The sequence below is a fragment of the Bubalus kerabau genome, chromosome 23 (assembly GCF_029407905.1).
Source record: "Bubalus kerabau isolate K-KA32 ecotype Philippines breed swamp buffalo chromosome 23, PCC_UOA_SB_1v2, whole genome shotgun sequence".
NCBI classification, from domain to species: Eukaryota; Metazoa; Chordata; class Mammalia; order Artiodactyla; family Bovidae; genus Bubalus; species Bubalus kerabau.
Genome location: NC_073646.1, coordinates 43,273,589 through 43,289,974, shown reverse-complemented (window position 1 = coordinate 43,289,974; position 16,386 = coordinate 43,273,589). Strand labels below are relative to the sequence as shown.

Below are 16,386 nucleotides of genomic sequence, written 5' to 3'. Positions count from 1 at the left end.
AGTTCTGGTTCATTAAGGACCTCAACAGAAGACAAGATGCCCTTCTCTCAATACCAGAATAGTTTCTGAAGAGACTTGATCATTCTCAGGTAAAAAGTGTCCTAGTGAGTGGTAAGATGCAGAGGTGAACTGCCATGGATATGTTTATGGAAAGTATTATAAGAGCAAATATAGCACTATAGCTAAGTGAACTCCCAAGATGCAGTGACTTAATAAATTATTGCTTTCTCAGGCAGCAGTATGAGTTAAGGGGTTTGGGAAAGGCAATTAGACCCTCAATATGTGGTTTCCATCTTTGTCTAAAAAGTGATCATTTCACTGGCAACATTTTCAAGTGGGAAGGAAGAGAAAAAGGTCCGTATCTAATGGCTTTAACATACAGAAGGTGGTCTTTAGGTTTCAGGCACCACTTTCTACGGACGGCTCATTGCCAGGACTTGAAACATTCTGTCTCCCACTGACGAGGGGCAATGGGAACGTGGTGAGCAGCTGGGTGACAAAGGTTTTACTTATAAAACAAAACATAAAATAGTGGACACTGAGGAATATGTCTGCCATAAGGATCACAGAAAATGTGATCTTAAAGGGTCAAGTTATAATGATCTCTGTCAGTACAATTGTTTCTTGAGCAGCCTATCGTTTCATACTTGACATCAACTTGCTAGAAGCAAACTTGAGTGAAACTTGAAAACTTTAAAAAACATTAAAACTTGAAAACATTAAAAAAAAAACTTTGTTAATGTAGTTTCCAATACTAATAAAATGGTACTCTTTCTTCCTGCTTAGAACCTAAAGTTATGAAAAAGAACTCTCCTCCCACCATCTGCTTTTTCTCTGAACCAATCTGAAGGAATGTGGCTTGTGGCAATTAGTACGTTAGCCTGAGTAACAATACTTTGTGTGCTTAAATGAATCCATCTTTCCCGTGATACTACCGTAAGTAAATGTTACTTCTCAGAGTCTTTCTACACATGTTCAATTGTGCACCCCTTTTAATTGGATTAGCCCTTAAACAAGAATAAACTCATTCATGAGAAATTACTTCTGCTTCTGATTTGCTTTTATGCTGGTATTATTAGCAAGAGTCAACAAGGACAAAAAATGTATTCCACTTATATTAAGAATGAAGGTAGATTAAGTGGACACCAATCAACATAAATTGAATGGTAAACGTGTAATCAGATTGGCCACCTCATGCGAAGAGTTGACTCATGGGAAAAGACTGATGCTGAGAGGGATTGGGGGCAGGAGGAGAAGGGGACCACAGACGATGAGATGGTTGGATGGCATCACCGACTCAATGGACATGAGTTTGAGTAAGCTCCGGGAGTTGGTGATGGACAGGGAGGCCTGGTGTGCTGTGGTTCATGGGGTCGCGCACAGTCGGACGCGACTGAGCGACTGAACTGACCTCAACTGAACCACGTGACCGCCAACGACGCTCCAGCATCGGGGGCGCGAGCAGCCTGGGGTCAAACAGACGCGCCTGGAACTTCAGGAAACCGTTGGTGGGTGGAGAGGGGGCTCCGTACGGCAGCTCCTTTCTGATCTGCCGTACTGAGAACGTGGGCTTTCCTTCCTAGAAATGAGCCTTAATCCCTCGAAGGTTGCGCCTGAGCCGGAGCCGGAGCGGGAGGCAGGACAAGGGCCTGGGTCCGAGGCCCAGGGGCCGGGGCCTGAGAGAGAGAGCGGGCCGCCCCCAGGGCCTGGCCCTGAGCCGGAGCCGCCCTCTGCGGCGGGTCAGGACTGGGAGCCCGAACGCGGCCGGAAGCCGGGGCCGAGCGCAGAGCCCTCTCGGGGGCCGGAGGCTCCGCCGCCCCCGCCGGCCTCGCGGTCTGAGAACCTTCTGGCCCCGCGGCCCCGCTGCCACACCAACTGCCTGGAAGCGCTGCTGTCGCGGGCCTTCCAGCGGCTGGGCAGGAAGGTGGGCGCGCATCCCTGGATCTTCCTGCTGCTGCCGTTGGCGCTAACGGCCATCCTGGGCACCGGCCTGATGTACCTGCCCCGGGATGGAGAAGAAGACCTGGAGGAGCAGTACACCCCGATCGGGAGCCCTGCCAAGGCCGAGCGGCGCTTCGTGCAGACACATTTCACCGCCAACGACTCTCTCATCTTCTCCATCTCCAGGAAGAGCGCCGAGGTCCCTTATGCCTCCGTCCTCGTGGTCTCCAACACCGAGACCCTGCTGGAGCCGGACATCCTGGAGGAAATCAGCAAGGTGGACGACGCGGTGCAGGCTCTGACTGTGACCCAGGACAACGGAACCCAGATCCCCTACAGCGAGGTGTGCACTAAGAACCAGGGCTCCTGTGTACCCCCTAACCCACTCTTGTTCGCCTGGAAAAGGAACAAGGGCCTCAACCTGAGAACCATCACCTTCCCCATCTACAGCCTAGCTGGTCAGATCGTCTCCCTGGCCAACATCCTGGGAGGAACTGTCCTGGGCGAGAGTATGGGGCCGAGCCAGTTACTCCTCCAGGCCAAAGCCATGCGGCTGCAGTACTACCTGGAGACAGGTGAAGGAGAGGAAAATGAACGGAGCAAGGCGTGGATGATCCATTTCCTGATGAAGGTTGGCAGCCTTGAAGAGAGTCTGGCCTTGAAGAAGATCCAGGTACCTAGTGGCTGGGGTTTATGGGAGGCCAGGAGAAGGTGGGAGGGATAAGAGGACTTGTTCCAAGGGCCATAGCAGCAGCACTCCCAGATTATCAGATAGAGCCCTTGACTGGAAGCTAGGTGTGCTCTGCTTTATTTGATCCATAATCCAACTTTCTTAAAATAGCACACTGAAGAAAGCCACAACAGATTCTAAAAAAGAGGGGATATGTGTATAACTGGCTCACGCTGCTGTGCACGTGAGACTAACACAACACCGGAAATCAACTATACTCCAATAATTCTGTTGAAAAAGTAAAAAGAGGACTTTAAAAGAAAGGAGAAGAATGCCACAAATCTTAAATCCCTGGTAACTTTCTGGTCAAAAACACAAATGGTATATTCTCAGGGTAGGTCTGTTCAGTACAGACATTGATCTTCAGGTTTAGTTTGGTTTATCTGGTCAAATTACTCTGTAATTCTTGCTTTCAGTTTAAGCCTTTGCTGTTTCTGGGAGCCCCCTAAACTCTGGAGTTCATTGGAATAAAAAAGCAAAACTTTAAACAAAAGTTCCATGATGTTTTTGAGAAAGATGAGCATTTTAAAAGTAAAATATAGCATAGTGCCAGGCACATATTAGCTGTTCAGTAATTTTGGGGCTGGCAAACCTAATACTTTGAATAAAACTGGTGAGAATGAGAAGATATCTTCTGGGAAAAGCCTTTTAATGCCCAAGCCTGTCTGAAATGATGTTTGTACAATTAAAATAGTAAAAGCTAAGGACTGAATAGAAGTTTAGAAAAAGTTATCATGTCTATAGTTCTTAATGCTTTCACAGTTTTATATAAGATTCAGATTTTGTGTATTCAGGAGTTTAAAACTTTAGATTTTTTTAAAGAAACTTTGAAAAGCATGCAGAGATTTGTGGGAAGAAGCAAATCTTTATTACTTTCTTTATTTTAAAATCATAATCCATATATTTTGATTTTTCACTGAATTTTAATGTTTAAATTAATAAGTTGTAGTTTTTCAGTATCATATGTAACTCACATGCAGTATTAGAATTGAAAGTCATTTACCTGAGTATATTTTTGTGGCAGGTTGTCTACTTTTCATCACTTTCTAGACAACTGGAATTTGAGGCAACTTCTATGACCGTGGTCCCCTTGTTTCACTTGGCCTACCTTCTAATCATATTATTTGCAATTGTATCATGCTACAGGTAAAGCAATTTTATTAGTTTTTTAAACTCTAAAAAATATTTCATTGTAATAATGTATATAATGTGTATATAACACTTATAACATAAAATGTGTCATTTCAAAAACCATTTTTAAGTGTACGATCAGTGGCATTAATTACATTATCAGTGTCGTGGAACCATCACAACTACCCCTTTATGAATATTTTCCATCACCCCAAACACCGTAACCATTAAGTAATAACTCCCCACTGTCTCCCCCAAGTCTTGGCTAATTTTTAATCTAGTTTCTGTTTCCATGAATTTGCCTATTCTAGAGATTTCATATAACTGGAATCATACAGTATTTGTCCTTTTGTCACTGACTTATTTCACTTACCATGTTTTCAACATTTATCCATGTTGTAGCATGAGTTCCTTTACATGGCTGAATAATATTCCATTTTATGTATATACCACATTCGTTTAGCTACCTATCTGTTGATGGGCACTTGAAATATTTTTACCTTTGGACTATAGTGCATAATGCTGCAGTGAGCCATGCTGTCCAGATCTCTGTTTAAGCTCCTGTTTTCAGTTCTTGTCAGTATATACCTAGGAGTGGAATCAGTGGGTTGTGTGATAATTCACTGGTTAGCTTTTTGAAGAACCACCAAACTATTTTTCACAGAGGCTACACCATTTTATATCCCACCAGCAATGTATAAGTTTTCCAATTTCTCTACATTCTAAGCGTGATTATCTTCTTAATGTGGTTATTGGTTATTTGTGTATCTTCTTTGGCGCTCCCCAGGTGACGCGGTTGTAAAGAACCTGCCTGCCAATGCAGGAAATGCAAGACACTTGGTTTCGATCCCTGTGTTGGGAAGACGCCCTGGAGAAAGAAATGGTAACCCACTCTGGTATTCTTGCCTGGAAAATTTCATGAACAGAAGAGCTTGGTGGCTAGGGGTCACAAGGAGTCAGACAACTGAGCTACTGCACACACACGCATATCCTCTACGGAGAAATGTCTATTCAAGTCCTTTGCCATTTTTTTGGCTGCGCCCCAAGGCTTGAAGAATCTTATTTCCCTGACCGGAGGTTGAACTTGGGCCCAGGCCCTTGGCAGCGAAAGTTTGGAGTTCTGACCACGGGACTGCCAGGGAATTCCCACCTGTGTTCATTTTTAGTGAAGCTGTTTGTCCCTCTGTTGTTGAATTCTGTTGTTGTTGAGAATATGTTTTGGCTATTAAATCCTTATCAAGTTATATAATTTGCAAACATTTTCTCTCGCTCTGTAGATTATCTCTTCACTTGCTGATAATGTCCTTTATGTACACAGGCTTTAATGCAGATGAATTCAGCTTGTTATTTCCATTGTTTCTGCTTGTGCTTTTGGTGTTGCCTCTGAGCTTCCGTTGACAAGCAAGATTGTCTGCAATTGCTCTATGTTTCCTTCAAGAGTTTTATGGTTTTAGCTGCGATATTCAGGTGGTTACAATTTGTAATCATAGCTGTACATGATGTGAAGTAGGGGCCCAAGTTCATTCTTGTTCCTGTGGAAATGCAGTCATCCAAGTGCCATTTGTTGAAAAGACTGCTCTTTCCCAGTTGATTGGATTTGGCATCCTTGTCAAAAATCAATGGGCTGTAGATATATGCATTTATTTCTAGGTGCTCAGTTCTACTCCATTGGTCTATATGTCTGGCCATGTACTAGTACCAATTTGATTTAAATACTGTAGCTATAAGGTTTAAAATCTGGAAATCTCAGTTGTCCATTTATTTTTTCTTTTCAAGGTTATTCTGGAATATCCAGGGCTCCTTGTAATTCCATATGAATTTGAGTATTGACCTATACATTTCTGAATAAAAGCTGCTTGAATTTTGATAGAGATTGTGTTTAACGTGTAGATCACCTTAGGCGAGATTGTCGTTTTGACAATATTAAGTCTTCCCCCCAGCGTGGACTGTGAAAGTCTTTCCATTAATTTAGGTCTTTTTTAGTTTCTTTCACCAGTGTTTTGTAGTTTTCCATGTACCAGTCTTTCACTTCTTTGGTTAAATGTATTCCTAAGTATTTCATTATTTTAAATGCTAAATGAAATCACTTTCTTCATTTCTCTTTGGGATTGTCCATTGCACGTGGATAGAAACAACTGAATCCTGTGTGTTGATCTTGTATCTTGCAGCTTTACTGAATTTGTTTCCTAACTTTGGTAGCTTCCTTTGGATTCATTGGAGTTTTCATGTGTAGGATCATATTATCTGTGAAAAGAGAGTTATAATTCTTCCTTTCCAGTTTGAATTCCTTTAATTTCAAGGTCCTGCCTAATTGGTCTGATCAGCACTTCTAGTACCTCTTTGAATGTCACCAATGGAAGTGGGCATCCTTATGTTGGTCCTGATCTTAGAGGGAAAGCTTTCTTTTTTCACCATTGAGTATAACATTAGCTGTGCAGTTTTCATAATTGCCTTTATGATTTTGAGGAACTTTCCTTCCGTTGCTTGTTTTTGAGAGTTTTTATCATGAAAAGACATTGGGTTTTGTCAAGTGCCTTTTCTGTACCTTTTGAGAGAGTCATATGGTTTTTATCCTCTGTTCTGTTAGTGTGCTGTGTTACATCGATGCTCTTGTGTTGAAACACTCTTCCATTCCTGGGGCAAATCCCATATGGTCATGATGTATACTTCTTTTAATATGCTTATTGAATTGTGTTTGCTAGAATTTTATTGAAGATTTTTGTATCTATATTAATAAGAGGTATTTGTAGCTTCCTTGTGGTATCTTAGTCTGACATTGAGATCAGTGTAATAATGGCCTCATCAAAAGAGTTAGGAAGTGTTCCCTTCCTTTCAGTTTTTTTGGAAGGGTTTAAAAAGGATTGGTGTTAATTCTTCTTTACATATTTGATAAAATTCACTGTTGAAGCCATCAAGCCTGGACTTTATTTCGGAGGTGAGGGGAGGTTTTTTTACTACGGATCAGTCCCTTTACATGTTCTGTTGAGAGTTTCATCTTGAGTCAGTTTAGGTCTTTGTGTATTTCTAGGAATTTGTGTATTTTATCTAGGTTATCCAGTTTTTTGGCATAGGTTGCTTATAGTAATGTCTTAAATCCTTTCTATTTCTGTAAATTCAGTAGTGATATCCCCATTTTTATGTCTCATTTAGTTATTTGTATTTTTTCCCCTTTATCACTCTAAATAAATGTCTTTCCATTTTGTTGGTTTTTTGTGTTTTTTTTTATAACCAACTTTTGGCTTTGTTGGTTTTCTCTATTGTTTTTCTATTCTCAATTATATTTATCACTGTTCTTATTTTATTCCTTCTGTTAGCTTTGTGTTAGGTCTTCTCTTCTTTTTCTGGTTCCACAAGGTGTCTAAATCCACAGAGTGGTTTGAGATCTCTCCTCTTTTTTTAATGCAGCATAAATTTGCCTCTGGGCACTGGTGTCAGTACATCTCATAGGTTTTATGGTATTTTGTATGTTTTCATTTTCCTTATAGATTATCAGCCTAGATGTTTTATCCATTATTGAAAGGGAGGTGTTGAACTTTCCAACTATTACTGTAGAGCTATGTATTTATAATACTGTTAATATTTGCTTCGTATATATTGGGTCCCTGTTATGAGGTCCATTTATGTTTATAGTTGTTACATCTTTTTGATTAATTGTCCCTTTTATAAATATATAATTCCTCCTGTCTCAAAACTTTTAATGGTTTTTGAAACAGTCTATTTTGTCTGTTATCAGTATGGGCACTCCTAGTCTCTTGGTTCCTAGTCATATGGAGAATCTATTTCAGTCCTCTTATCAATCTGTTTATGTCTTTGGATCTAAAGTGAATCTCTTATAAATAGCATATAGTTAAATCATGCTGTTTTATACATTCTGACAATATCTGATTTTTGTTTGGAAAGTTTAATCTGTTTAGATGTAAAATAATTGCTGACAAGGACGGACTTACTTCTATTGTTTGGCTTTTTAATATTCTGTATATGTTAGAGCTGCTGCTGCTGCGGAGTCGCTTCAGTCGTGTCCGACTCTGTGCGACCCCATAGACGGCAGCCCACCAGGCTCCCCGTCCCTGGGATTCTCCAGGCAAGAACACTGGAGTGGGTTGCCATTTCCTTCTCCAATGCATGAAAGTGAAAAGTGAAAGTGAAGTCGCTCAGTCGTGCCTGACTCTTAGCAACGCCATGGACTGCAGCCCACCAGCCTCCTCCATCCATGGGATTTTCCAGGCAAGAGTACTGGAGTGGGGTGCCATTGCCTTCTCCAATATTAGAGCTATTACCCTTCATTTCATCCATTTATACCTTTTTTTTTTTTTTGGCCAAACCCAGGCCCTAGCAATGACAGTGCTGAGGAGTCCTAACCCCTGGACCACAGGCACCTCCTGCTCCACGCCTTCTTTAGGGTTAGGGCCTTCTCTAATGTGTAGTTAGTGAGCTGTTTTGGTTGGTCATTTTGCTGCCAGTGATTCCCAAGTCAGCCTGAGCACTGGAATCACATGAAATTTTTAGACACACGGATTCTGCAACTTCCCTACAAACTGTAGATCAGAGTCTGCAGAGCTGTGTTCCAGGACTGCAGGAATCTAAAGTTCTGAGACTCTCCTAAGTCATTCTGATACACTGCTTAACCAGAGTCCTTCTTGGGGACTAGAAAAGCTGCGAGTGTGTTCACCGGTGTTCTGCATTCACATCGTCCTTCTATTGCCTGTCAAACCCTAAAATAAGGATCACTTAGAGAGCCAGCACAGCGACTAGTCGAACTCAGATCACTCTAGCCAATACTATACTTCACTCCCTCCATCCTCGGAAACATTTGTACCAACAGCCCAGAAACCTGAAAGAGGGAATGGGGCTAAGCATGTCCTCCGCAGCTTTTATCCTGTTCATCTTTCCGGTCTCAAGGTTCGTTTGTGTTACTTTTACCTTAAACTCTTGTAAACCAGTATTGTTGCTTTAAGAAAGTGTTGTGTGCATGTGTTAGTCACTTAATCGTGTCCCACTCTTTGTGTCTGTGCCCACCAGGCCTCTCTGTCCATGGGATTCTCCAGGCAACAATACTGGAGTGGATTGCCATTTCCTTCTCCAGGAGATCTTCCTGACCCAGGGATTGCATTGCAGGCAGATTCTTTACCATCTGAGCTCTAGGGAAGTCCACAAGAAAGTATTGGTTGTAATCAAATTTTGTTTTGTAATCAAACAAAATACTTTTGTTTTGGTCCGTGTATCTATGTTGATTTGGGGCCCTGAGTTTAACAGATAGCACCAGCAGTTTGAGAAAAAGTGAAATACAGGCACATATCGTTGTTTTAATAAGAAAGTTTGGTTATCTTAATGTGGCTTTGCATCAATAAGGTCTTTAGTTATAGTCTTGCTTTTGGGAATCGGCAGCTCCATTTCCATAGTTGACTTTCCTAGTCTTCAAACCAGACTGTTTCTCTCTCCTCCTGAAGTTTCTAGAGGCAGCCGTCAGTCATTTGTTTTGACGCAGTTGGCAATGAAGTAAAACAGAAACCTAGAGATTGTCATCAATACTTTAAAATGTAAAGTTGTGGTTGTTGGCAAGTTAAAGTATTAAATCCAATCTTTTTAAAATGCTGTATATATATTCCCATTTTTGTTGGTTCAACCAAGAAATAGACATAAGTTCTGTTATTCAAAATGGAGTATATATTACTTTTTTTTTTTCAATTAGTAGCCACTTTTCTCGAAGAAGACAATGGTAACCCACTCCAGTACTCTAACCTGGAGAATCCCATGGACGGAGGAGCCTCGTGGGCTGCCGTCTATGGGGTCGCACAGATTCGGACACAACTGATGCGACTTAGCAGCAGCAGCAGCCACTTTTCTTGGGCTTCCCTGGTGGCTCAGTGGTCAAGAATCTGCCTGCAGTGCAGGAGACACAGGAGATGCGGGTTTGACCCCTGGGTGGGGAAGATCCCCTCGAGGGAAAGCATGGAAACCTACTCCACTATTCCTGCCTGGAGACTCCCGTGGACAGAGGAGCCTAGTGGGCTACAGTCCATAGGGTCACAAGCAGTCAGACACAACTGAATTGACTGAGCACACACACACACACACAGAGCCTCTTTTCTAGAACATACTTCTTTAGCAGAGGAGAACCATGAAAAACTTTCAGGAGGAGGCTTTCATTCTTTTTGTTAGCCATAATATATATTAAACCAGCTTTGACATACAGGAGGTATTTGGGATTGTGTTTATGGCTGATGGGAGTCATAAGTGGGTGAGAAGGTACCTCGACGTGGGCACTTTTATACTGCTTACTTCTATTCACACTCCTTTGGAGATCAGAGTGGAATTAGCTTTTTGCAATGTTTTAGTATCTTTTTGTGGTTCTGAAAGGCCAGTCGGTGGATTCATGCTTGGCTCGCTGCATAAGAATCAACAAGTATAGTTTGGTAAAAGTACAGATTCCCAACTTTTGTGTCCCCACCCCATCCCCCGCCCCGCACCGCCCTTTTTTTTGTTCAGTTGGTCTGGGCTAGTGCCTGGAAATTAAAGTTCTCCAGCAGACAGGTTATGGGGATTATTGCCCAGGAGGCTCTGAAGAGGTGTCCAAGTCAAGAATGTTATGAATGGCTGGAATTTCAGTATGGAAGCTACCACCACAAGTTCCATGACTTTTCCCTCCAAATTTACAGGTGTGACTGTGTGCGGAACAAAATGTGGGTCGCGGTCTTCGGAGTCATCTCCACCGCCCTGGCCGTGGTGAGTGGCTTCGGCCTGATGCTGTACGTCGGGGTGCCCTTTGTGCTCATAGTCGCGAATTCACCATTTCTTATCCTGGGTGAGTAAAACGAAGCACAAGGCTGCACACTGCGCATGGGGGTGTGGGGTGGGCAAAGGAAGGGCACTGTGTTAGATCAGGCAGAATAGTTATATGTAGGTGACTACAGACCCAAAATGAGGAATCAGGAGAAAAAGAAAATCAAATGGAATTATATGCCTTTAGAGTTGGAAAAATCTGGTACCCCAAATGGAAAAACACAGACCAGGGACATGAACAGGTATTTCACACACACACACACACACACACACAGAATCCAAAATACTAATCCTTGAAAATGTAAGAAAGAAATATTTGACCTTTCGATTAATCAAGAGATGCAAGTTAAACCAAAACTGAGATACTTTGTCTTCTTATTAGATTAACGAATATTATAGCAAGATAGAAGGTTTGGGGAAGATTGTATGCAAGTAAACACTCCCATATTCTGCTGAGGGAGATTTGTAAATTGGTGCACTTCTAAGATATAACTTGGCAACGAATCAGAAGACTTAAAAATTTTAAATGGATTACCTTTGACCTGCCAACTCCACTTCTGGGAATTTGTCCTAGTTATTGGACAGGTTTTCACAAAATAAAATAAGCGTGTTCATTATAGTGTGATTTAGAATAGGAAAAAAACAAAAACAAGCTAATCCTATATCAACATGGGATTGGTCTGCTCAGATCACATTAAAGTTTTGGAATCCTATTCAGTCTTTCAAAAGAGGTAGATATAAAATGTTAAATGAAAAATGCTGGTTATGAAACAAAATGTTTAAAACATATACAGAGACATGTTTAAAACAGAGATATACAAATATGCATATATATTTGTATATATACACACACATATTTGTACATATATACATATATATACACATATATACATATATATATACACATATGTATTTTTTTTTGCTAAGTCACTTCAGTCATGTCTGACTCTGTGAGACCCCAGAGATGGCAGCCCACCAGGCTCCGCCATCCCTGGAATTCTCCAGGCAAGAATACTGGAGTGGGTTGCCATTTCCTTCTCCAATGCATGAAAGTGAAAGTGAAAGCGAAGTCGCTCAGTCGTGTCTGACTCTTAGCAACCCCATGGACTGCAGCCCACCAGGCTCCTCCATCCATGGGATTTTCCAGGCAAGAGTACTGGAGTGGGGTGCCATTGCCTTCTCTGATATATATGTGTGTATATATGTGTGTGTGTATATATATATATATATACAAATATGCATATATGTTTGTATAGAGCAAATTCTGGATAGATAATACTTAAAATATTAGCAAGGATTATCCTTGACAGGTAGAATTACAGTTGTTTAAAGGTTTTCTTTGTATTTGCCTGTACTTTCAGGATTTATTTTACAATAAGCATAAGAAGGCAAATATGTTTCTATTCTGGATGGTCAGCAACTTGGAAGGATTAATGATTAGTTTCCTGGGGAAATAGGGGGGGAAGTGTGCACTGGATGTGTGCCTTCCTAGCACACTCACGCTTACACACTCAGTGTTCCCATAGCCATAAACAAACAATGTGTGGACAACTGGTTTTATATCAGCGTCTTTGTATTATCTGTATATGCATAGACATGTGAGTGTAGGGCTGCATGTGTGTGGCAGGGCTGTGATTTCAGTAGCTCAAGAAATGTGTGAGGACAGTTTCTGAACCAAGTCCCATAAATAATAAAACTGGTTTTTAAATACCTGTTCCATATCAATGAGTTTATTTGTGGTCCTTAGTACTTCAGATTCTTGCCCTTCGTCCAGCTGAATGCAAGCGAAATCCAGACAGCTGGCTGCGGGGGGCATGTCAGGATGCAGATGTGACAGACCACACAGCCTGTGCCGCTGCAGGCCTTCTGCCAGACCACACGCACAGAGCATCCCAATTAGAGGCCAAGTGCAGTTCCCAGTACCTTCCCGTGTCATCCATGGAGAGGATCTTCCAAGGTTGATATTAAAATCAGCATTCAGTTCCAAGTATTGACACACAGAGACAGGTGTGTAGGAGTGAAAGCATAGGAAGCTTGGAGGAGTGAAGTTTATCTGCACTGTGCTTAGGCTGTCCTTGGTAATCCCCTTTCTTCTCTGTAGTCCTCCTCTCCTAACCTTCAGTGACCACTTCAGAGTCCTCAAATGTTCTCCTGGCCTCTTTATTCCAAATCAGTCAGGAAGCATCACTGTGGAAGAGACTGGTTACTTTAGTATTCATTTATTATGTAGAGGATTCTTAAGGTTCACTTTGGTACATGTTTCTGATCTCAAGAGTACCTGCATTTTACTGACATAATGCCTTAACCCGGGCAAGTGAAGCTTGAATGACAGCGTCTGGGTGTCAGAACCAGACCAACCGAAAACTACATATGTGTGTATATCTGCATGTGTGCGTGTGTATGTGTGTATATCTGCGTGTGTGTGTGTGTGTACATACCACATTGATAGCTAGGTGCTAACTGGAGAACAGAGAAATCCAGCTCATATTTTAAACAACAGAATACTCAGTATTAGTGCCTTAGAGTAAAATGCTTTATAAGAGAAAATGGTCTCTCAAATGTTCTGATGGAATCAGAGATGCATGGCTAATAATACCCAGTCAGCCAGGTTTCCTGACTCTTCATTGAAACACCCTGAATGAGGACTAGGAGTAGAGTGTACTGTGCTATGTGTACAAAGCACAGAGTTATTATAGAGCAAGGAGTGAAGAGTTGTGTTGTGGATTCAGAGGCAACCAGAGAAGGCGTCAGAGAAAGCAGTATCCAAACACAGACTCCGCAAGATCAGTGAGACCTTGAGAGACGGGCAAAGAAAACGGTTTGAGTTGATCTGGTTAATTTTTAATGGATGTTAAAAAGTACAAAGACTCTGTTTCTTTCTCTAACAGGTGTTGGGGTTGATGACATGTTTATCATGATTTCTGCCTGGCAGAAGACCAGCATCACGGATAGCATAAGCGAGCGGATGTCCGATGTCTATTCAAAAGTGGCAGTGTCCATTACGATCACCACCGTGACCAATGTCCTGGCCTTCTATACGGGAATTATGACCTCTTTCAGGTCCGTACAATACTTTTGCATCTATACAGGAACAACCCTGCTCTTCTGTTATTTTTATAGCATCACCTGTTTTGGAGCATGTATGGCCCTGGATGGCAAAAGAGAAGTAGTCTGTCTGCGCTGGCTGAAGAAGCCAGAAACACCTAACCAAAAATGTTCTTCATTAAAAAAGTCCTGCTGCCTCCCAGGTAGTTCTCTCCAAGATGAGTATAAAGCCGACATCCACCCAATGAATCTGTTCTTTAGAGACTATTTTGGTCCTTTTCTCACAAGCACCAAGTCCAAGATTTTTGTAGTGCTCCTATATGTTTCGTACATCATAACTAGTTTATATGGGTGTTTCCGAGTGGAGGAAGGTTTAGACCTCCGAAATTTGGCAAGTGACGACTCCTACATCACACCATATTTTAATGTAGAAGAAGAACATTTTTCTACTTATGGTCCCAGGGTTATGGTCATCGTTACTGAGGTTCTTGACTACTGGGATAAAGATGCTAGGCAAAAACTGGAAAAATGTCTGGCAGATTTTGAAAACAGTGAGTATGTAGATGAAAACCTTACAGAGTTTTGGCTACGAGAATATGTTAAATATATGGAAAACCTCCGTCAAGATATAAATGATAAGACAGCGTTTCTAAGCAATATTCCCACTTTTTTAATGGATTTTCCACTTTTTGCATATGATATTAATATAACATCATCACAGGAAATCATTTGTTCCCGGGCCTTCATTCAAACCATGGGTATTTCTTCTTCAACCAGTAAGAAGCTGATGTTGCTCCAGTTCCGAGACATGGCTGAGAAGTGTGAGGTTCCCCTGATGGTGTACAACTCGGCATTCATATATTTTGATCAGTTTTCTGCAATAGTAGAGAACACTGTGCGAAATGTGATTGTTGCCTCAGCAGCTATGTTCATTGTTTCCTTATTATTAATTCCTCATCCCCTGTGTTCTTTGTGGGTAACTTTTGCTATTGCTTCTGTGATTGTGGGCGTCACGGGTTTTATGGCCTTCTGGAACGTCAACCTTGACTCCATATCCATGATTAATCTTGTCATTTGTATAGGGTTTTCTTTTGACTTTTCTGCTCACATTTCCTATGCCTTTGTGTCCAGTTCAGAGCCCTCAGTAAACAGAAAAGCCATCGAGGCCCTGTACCTGCTGGGCTACCCCGTGTTACAGAGTGCAGTTTCAACAATAATAGGGGTGTGTGTCCTGTCCACAGCTAAAGCATACATCTTCAGGACATTTTTCAAGATTATGTTTCTTGTGATGGTATTTGGAGCTGCTCATGGTCTAATTTTTATCCCAGTATTCTTAACCTTTTTTTGAAAGTTGCTTTGAATAGCCACTAACAAATCAAAGACCAACTATAGAATTCCTGATTGGCCCAATGCAATCTGATGAAAATGCACTATTAAGAATAGTCAATAAGCTAAAAACAAAGGCATGTTTTCTTGGCTTGTAAATACCGTTTTAAAATGTTATTTAAAATATCGTGAGAAAAATTAATGTCTCATTAAAATATTTTTACTAAATTAGGAAGTGTTTTCATCTTTATTATGGTCTATACAATCAAGCATAACTTTCCAATTATTTGTCCTTTTATTTTATCATTAGTATTTTATGCCTGGAATTCAAATATTTTATGTATTATATTCTAAAATGGAATATTATTTTCATTGTACTTCTCATATGCATTATTGTGTAAAATTATAACTGACTGTTATTTATTCTCCTAGTCTGGGGTTTTTCTGTGCATTTTCTTAATGGTGTATTTTGATGAGCAGAAGTTTTTAAAGTTTTGGAATCAAATTTATTTTTTATGGTTAGTGTTTTCTGAGACATCTTTGCCTAATCCAAGATTACAAAAAAGCATCTATATTTTCTTCTCAAAGCTAATAGTTTTATATTTACATTTTATATCATATTACATATGAATCACAAACCTGTGTTTGTGGGGAGTTGAGTACAGGCTCACTTTCTTCCCATTATAGCTATCCAGTCATCCCAGCATCTTCAGTGAAAAGACTGTCCTCTCACCAGAGCGACTAACTTGGCAACTCTGTCAGAGACCCAAGTGACAATTTATGTGTGGCTCTATTATCTGTTTTTCTGTAATAAAGTGGATACCACACTGTATTGATTACTGAAGCTTTATATTAATTATGGAAGTTAGGTTAGGTAAGTTATCCAGCATTTTCCCTCTTTTCCAAGTTATTTTAGCTGTTACAGGTTATTTGCATTTAGATACTAATTTTAGAATCACTTGTCCTTATATCAAAAAAATAAAAAGGTTTCTGGGATCGTAATTGGGTCATGGTGAGTCTACAGATCAGTTTGGGGAAAACAGATATATTAGCAATATGAAATCCTCCAATCTGTGAACATGGTTTGTGTCTTACCTATTACCTTAGTTCATGTTTTTCAGAAGTATCTTATAGATATACATGGATTTACTTTCTAAACATCATCATTTTTTAGCACTGTAAATACTTTGAACCCCTTTTTCATTTTTCTTTCCCTAGTACATGAGAACGCAATTGGTTTCGGTACACCTACCCTACTATGTGTAACCTCTTTAGGTTCACTTATTCATGTAGACTTTTGTACTTTTTTTAGTAGTTTTTAATCTATGCAGTTATGTCAGGATCACATAAAGACCATTTTATTTCTCCCTACATAAACTCTATCTCTTACTTACCTTACTGCACAGGCTTAAAACACCCAGGAAAATATAGGG

General features: G+C 40.8%; 1 protein-coding gene across 1 annotated transcript; it reads left to right on the top strand.

Moving 5' to 3' along the window:
* Positions 1-1,413: 1,413 nt before the first annotated feature.
* Positions 1,414-15,829, top strand: LOC129637689 (patched domain-containing protein 3-like; the record flags this gene model as incomplete). The annotated part of the gene is made up of 5 exons (XM_055561905.1): positions 1,414-1,508; positions 2,128-2,614; positions 3,696-3,817; positions 10,459-10,604; positions 13,471-15,829. Coding segments are annotated over 5 exons (2,355 nt in total), but the record flags the coding sequence as incomplete, so codon positions are not given.
* Positions 15,830-16,386: the final 557 nt, after the last annotated feature.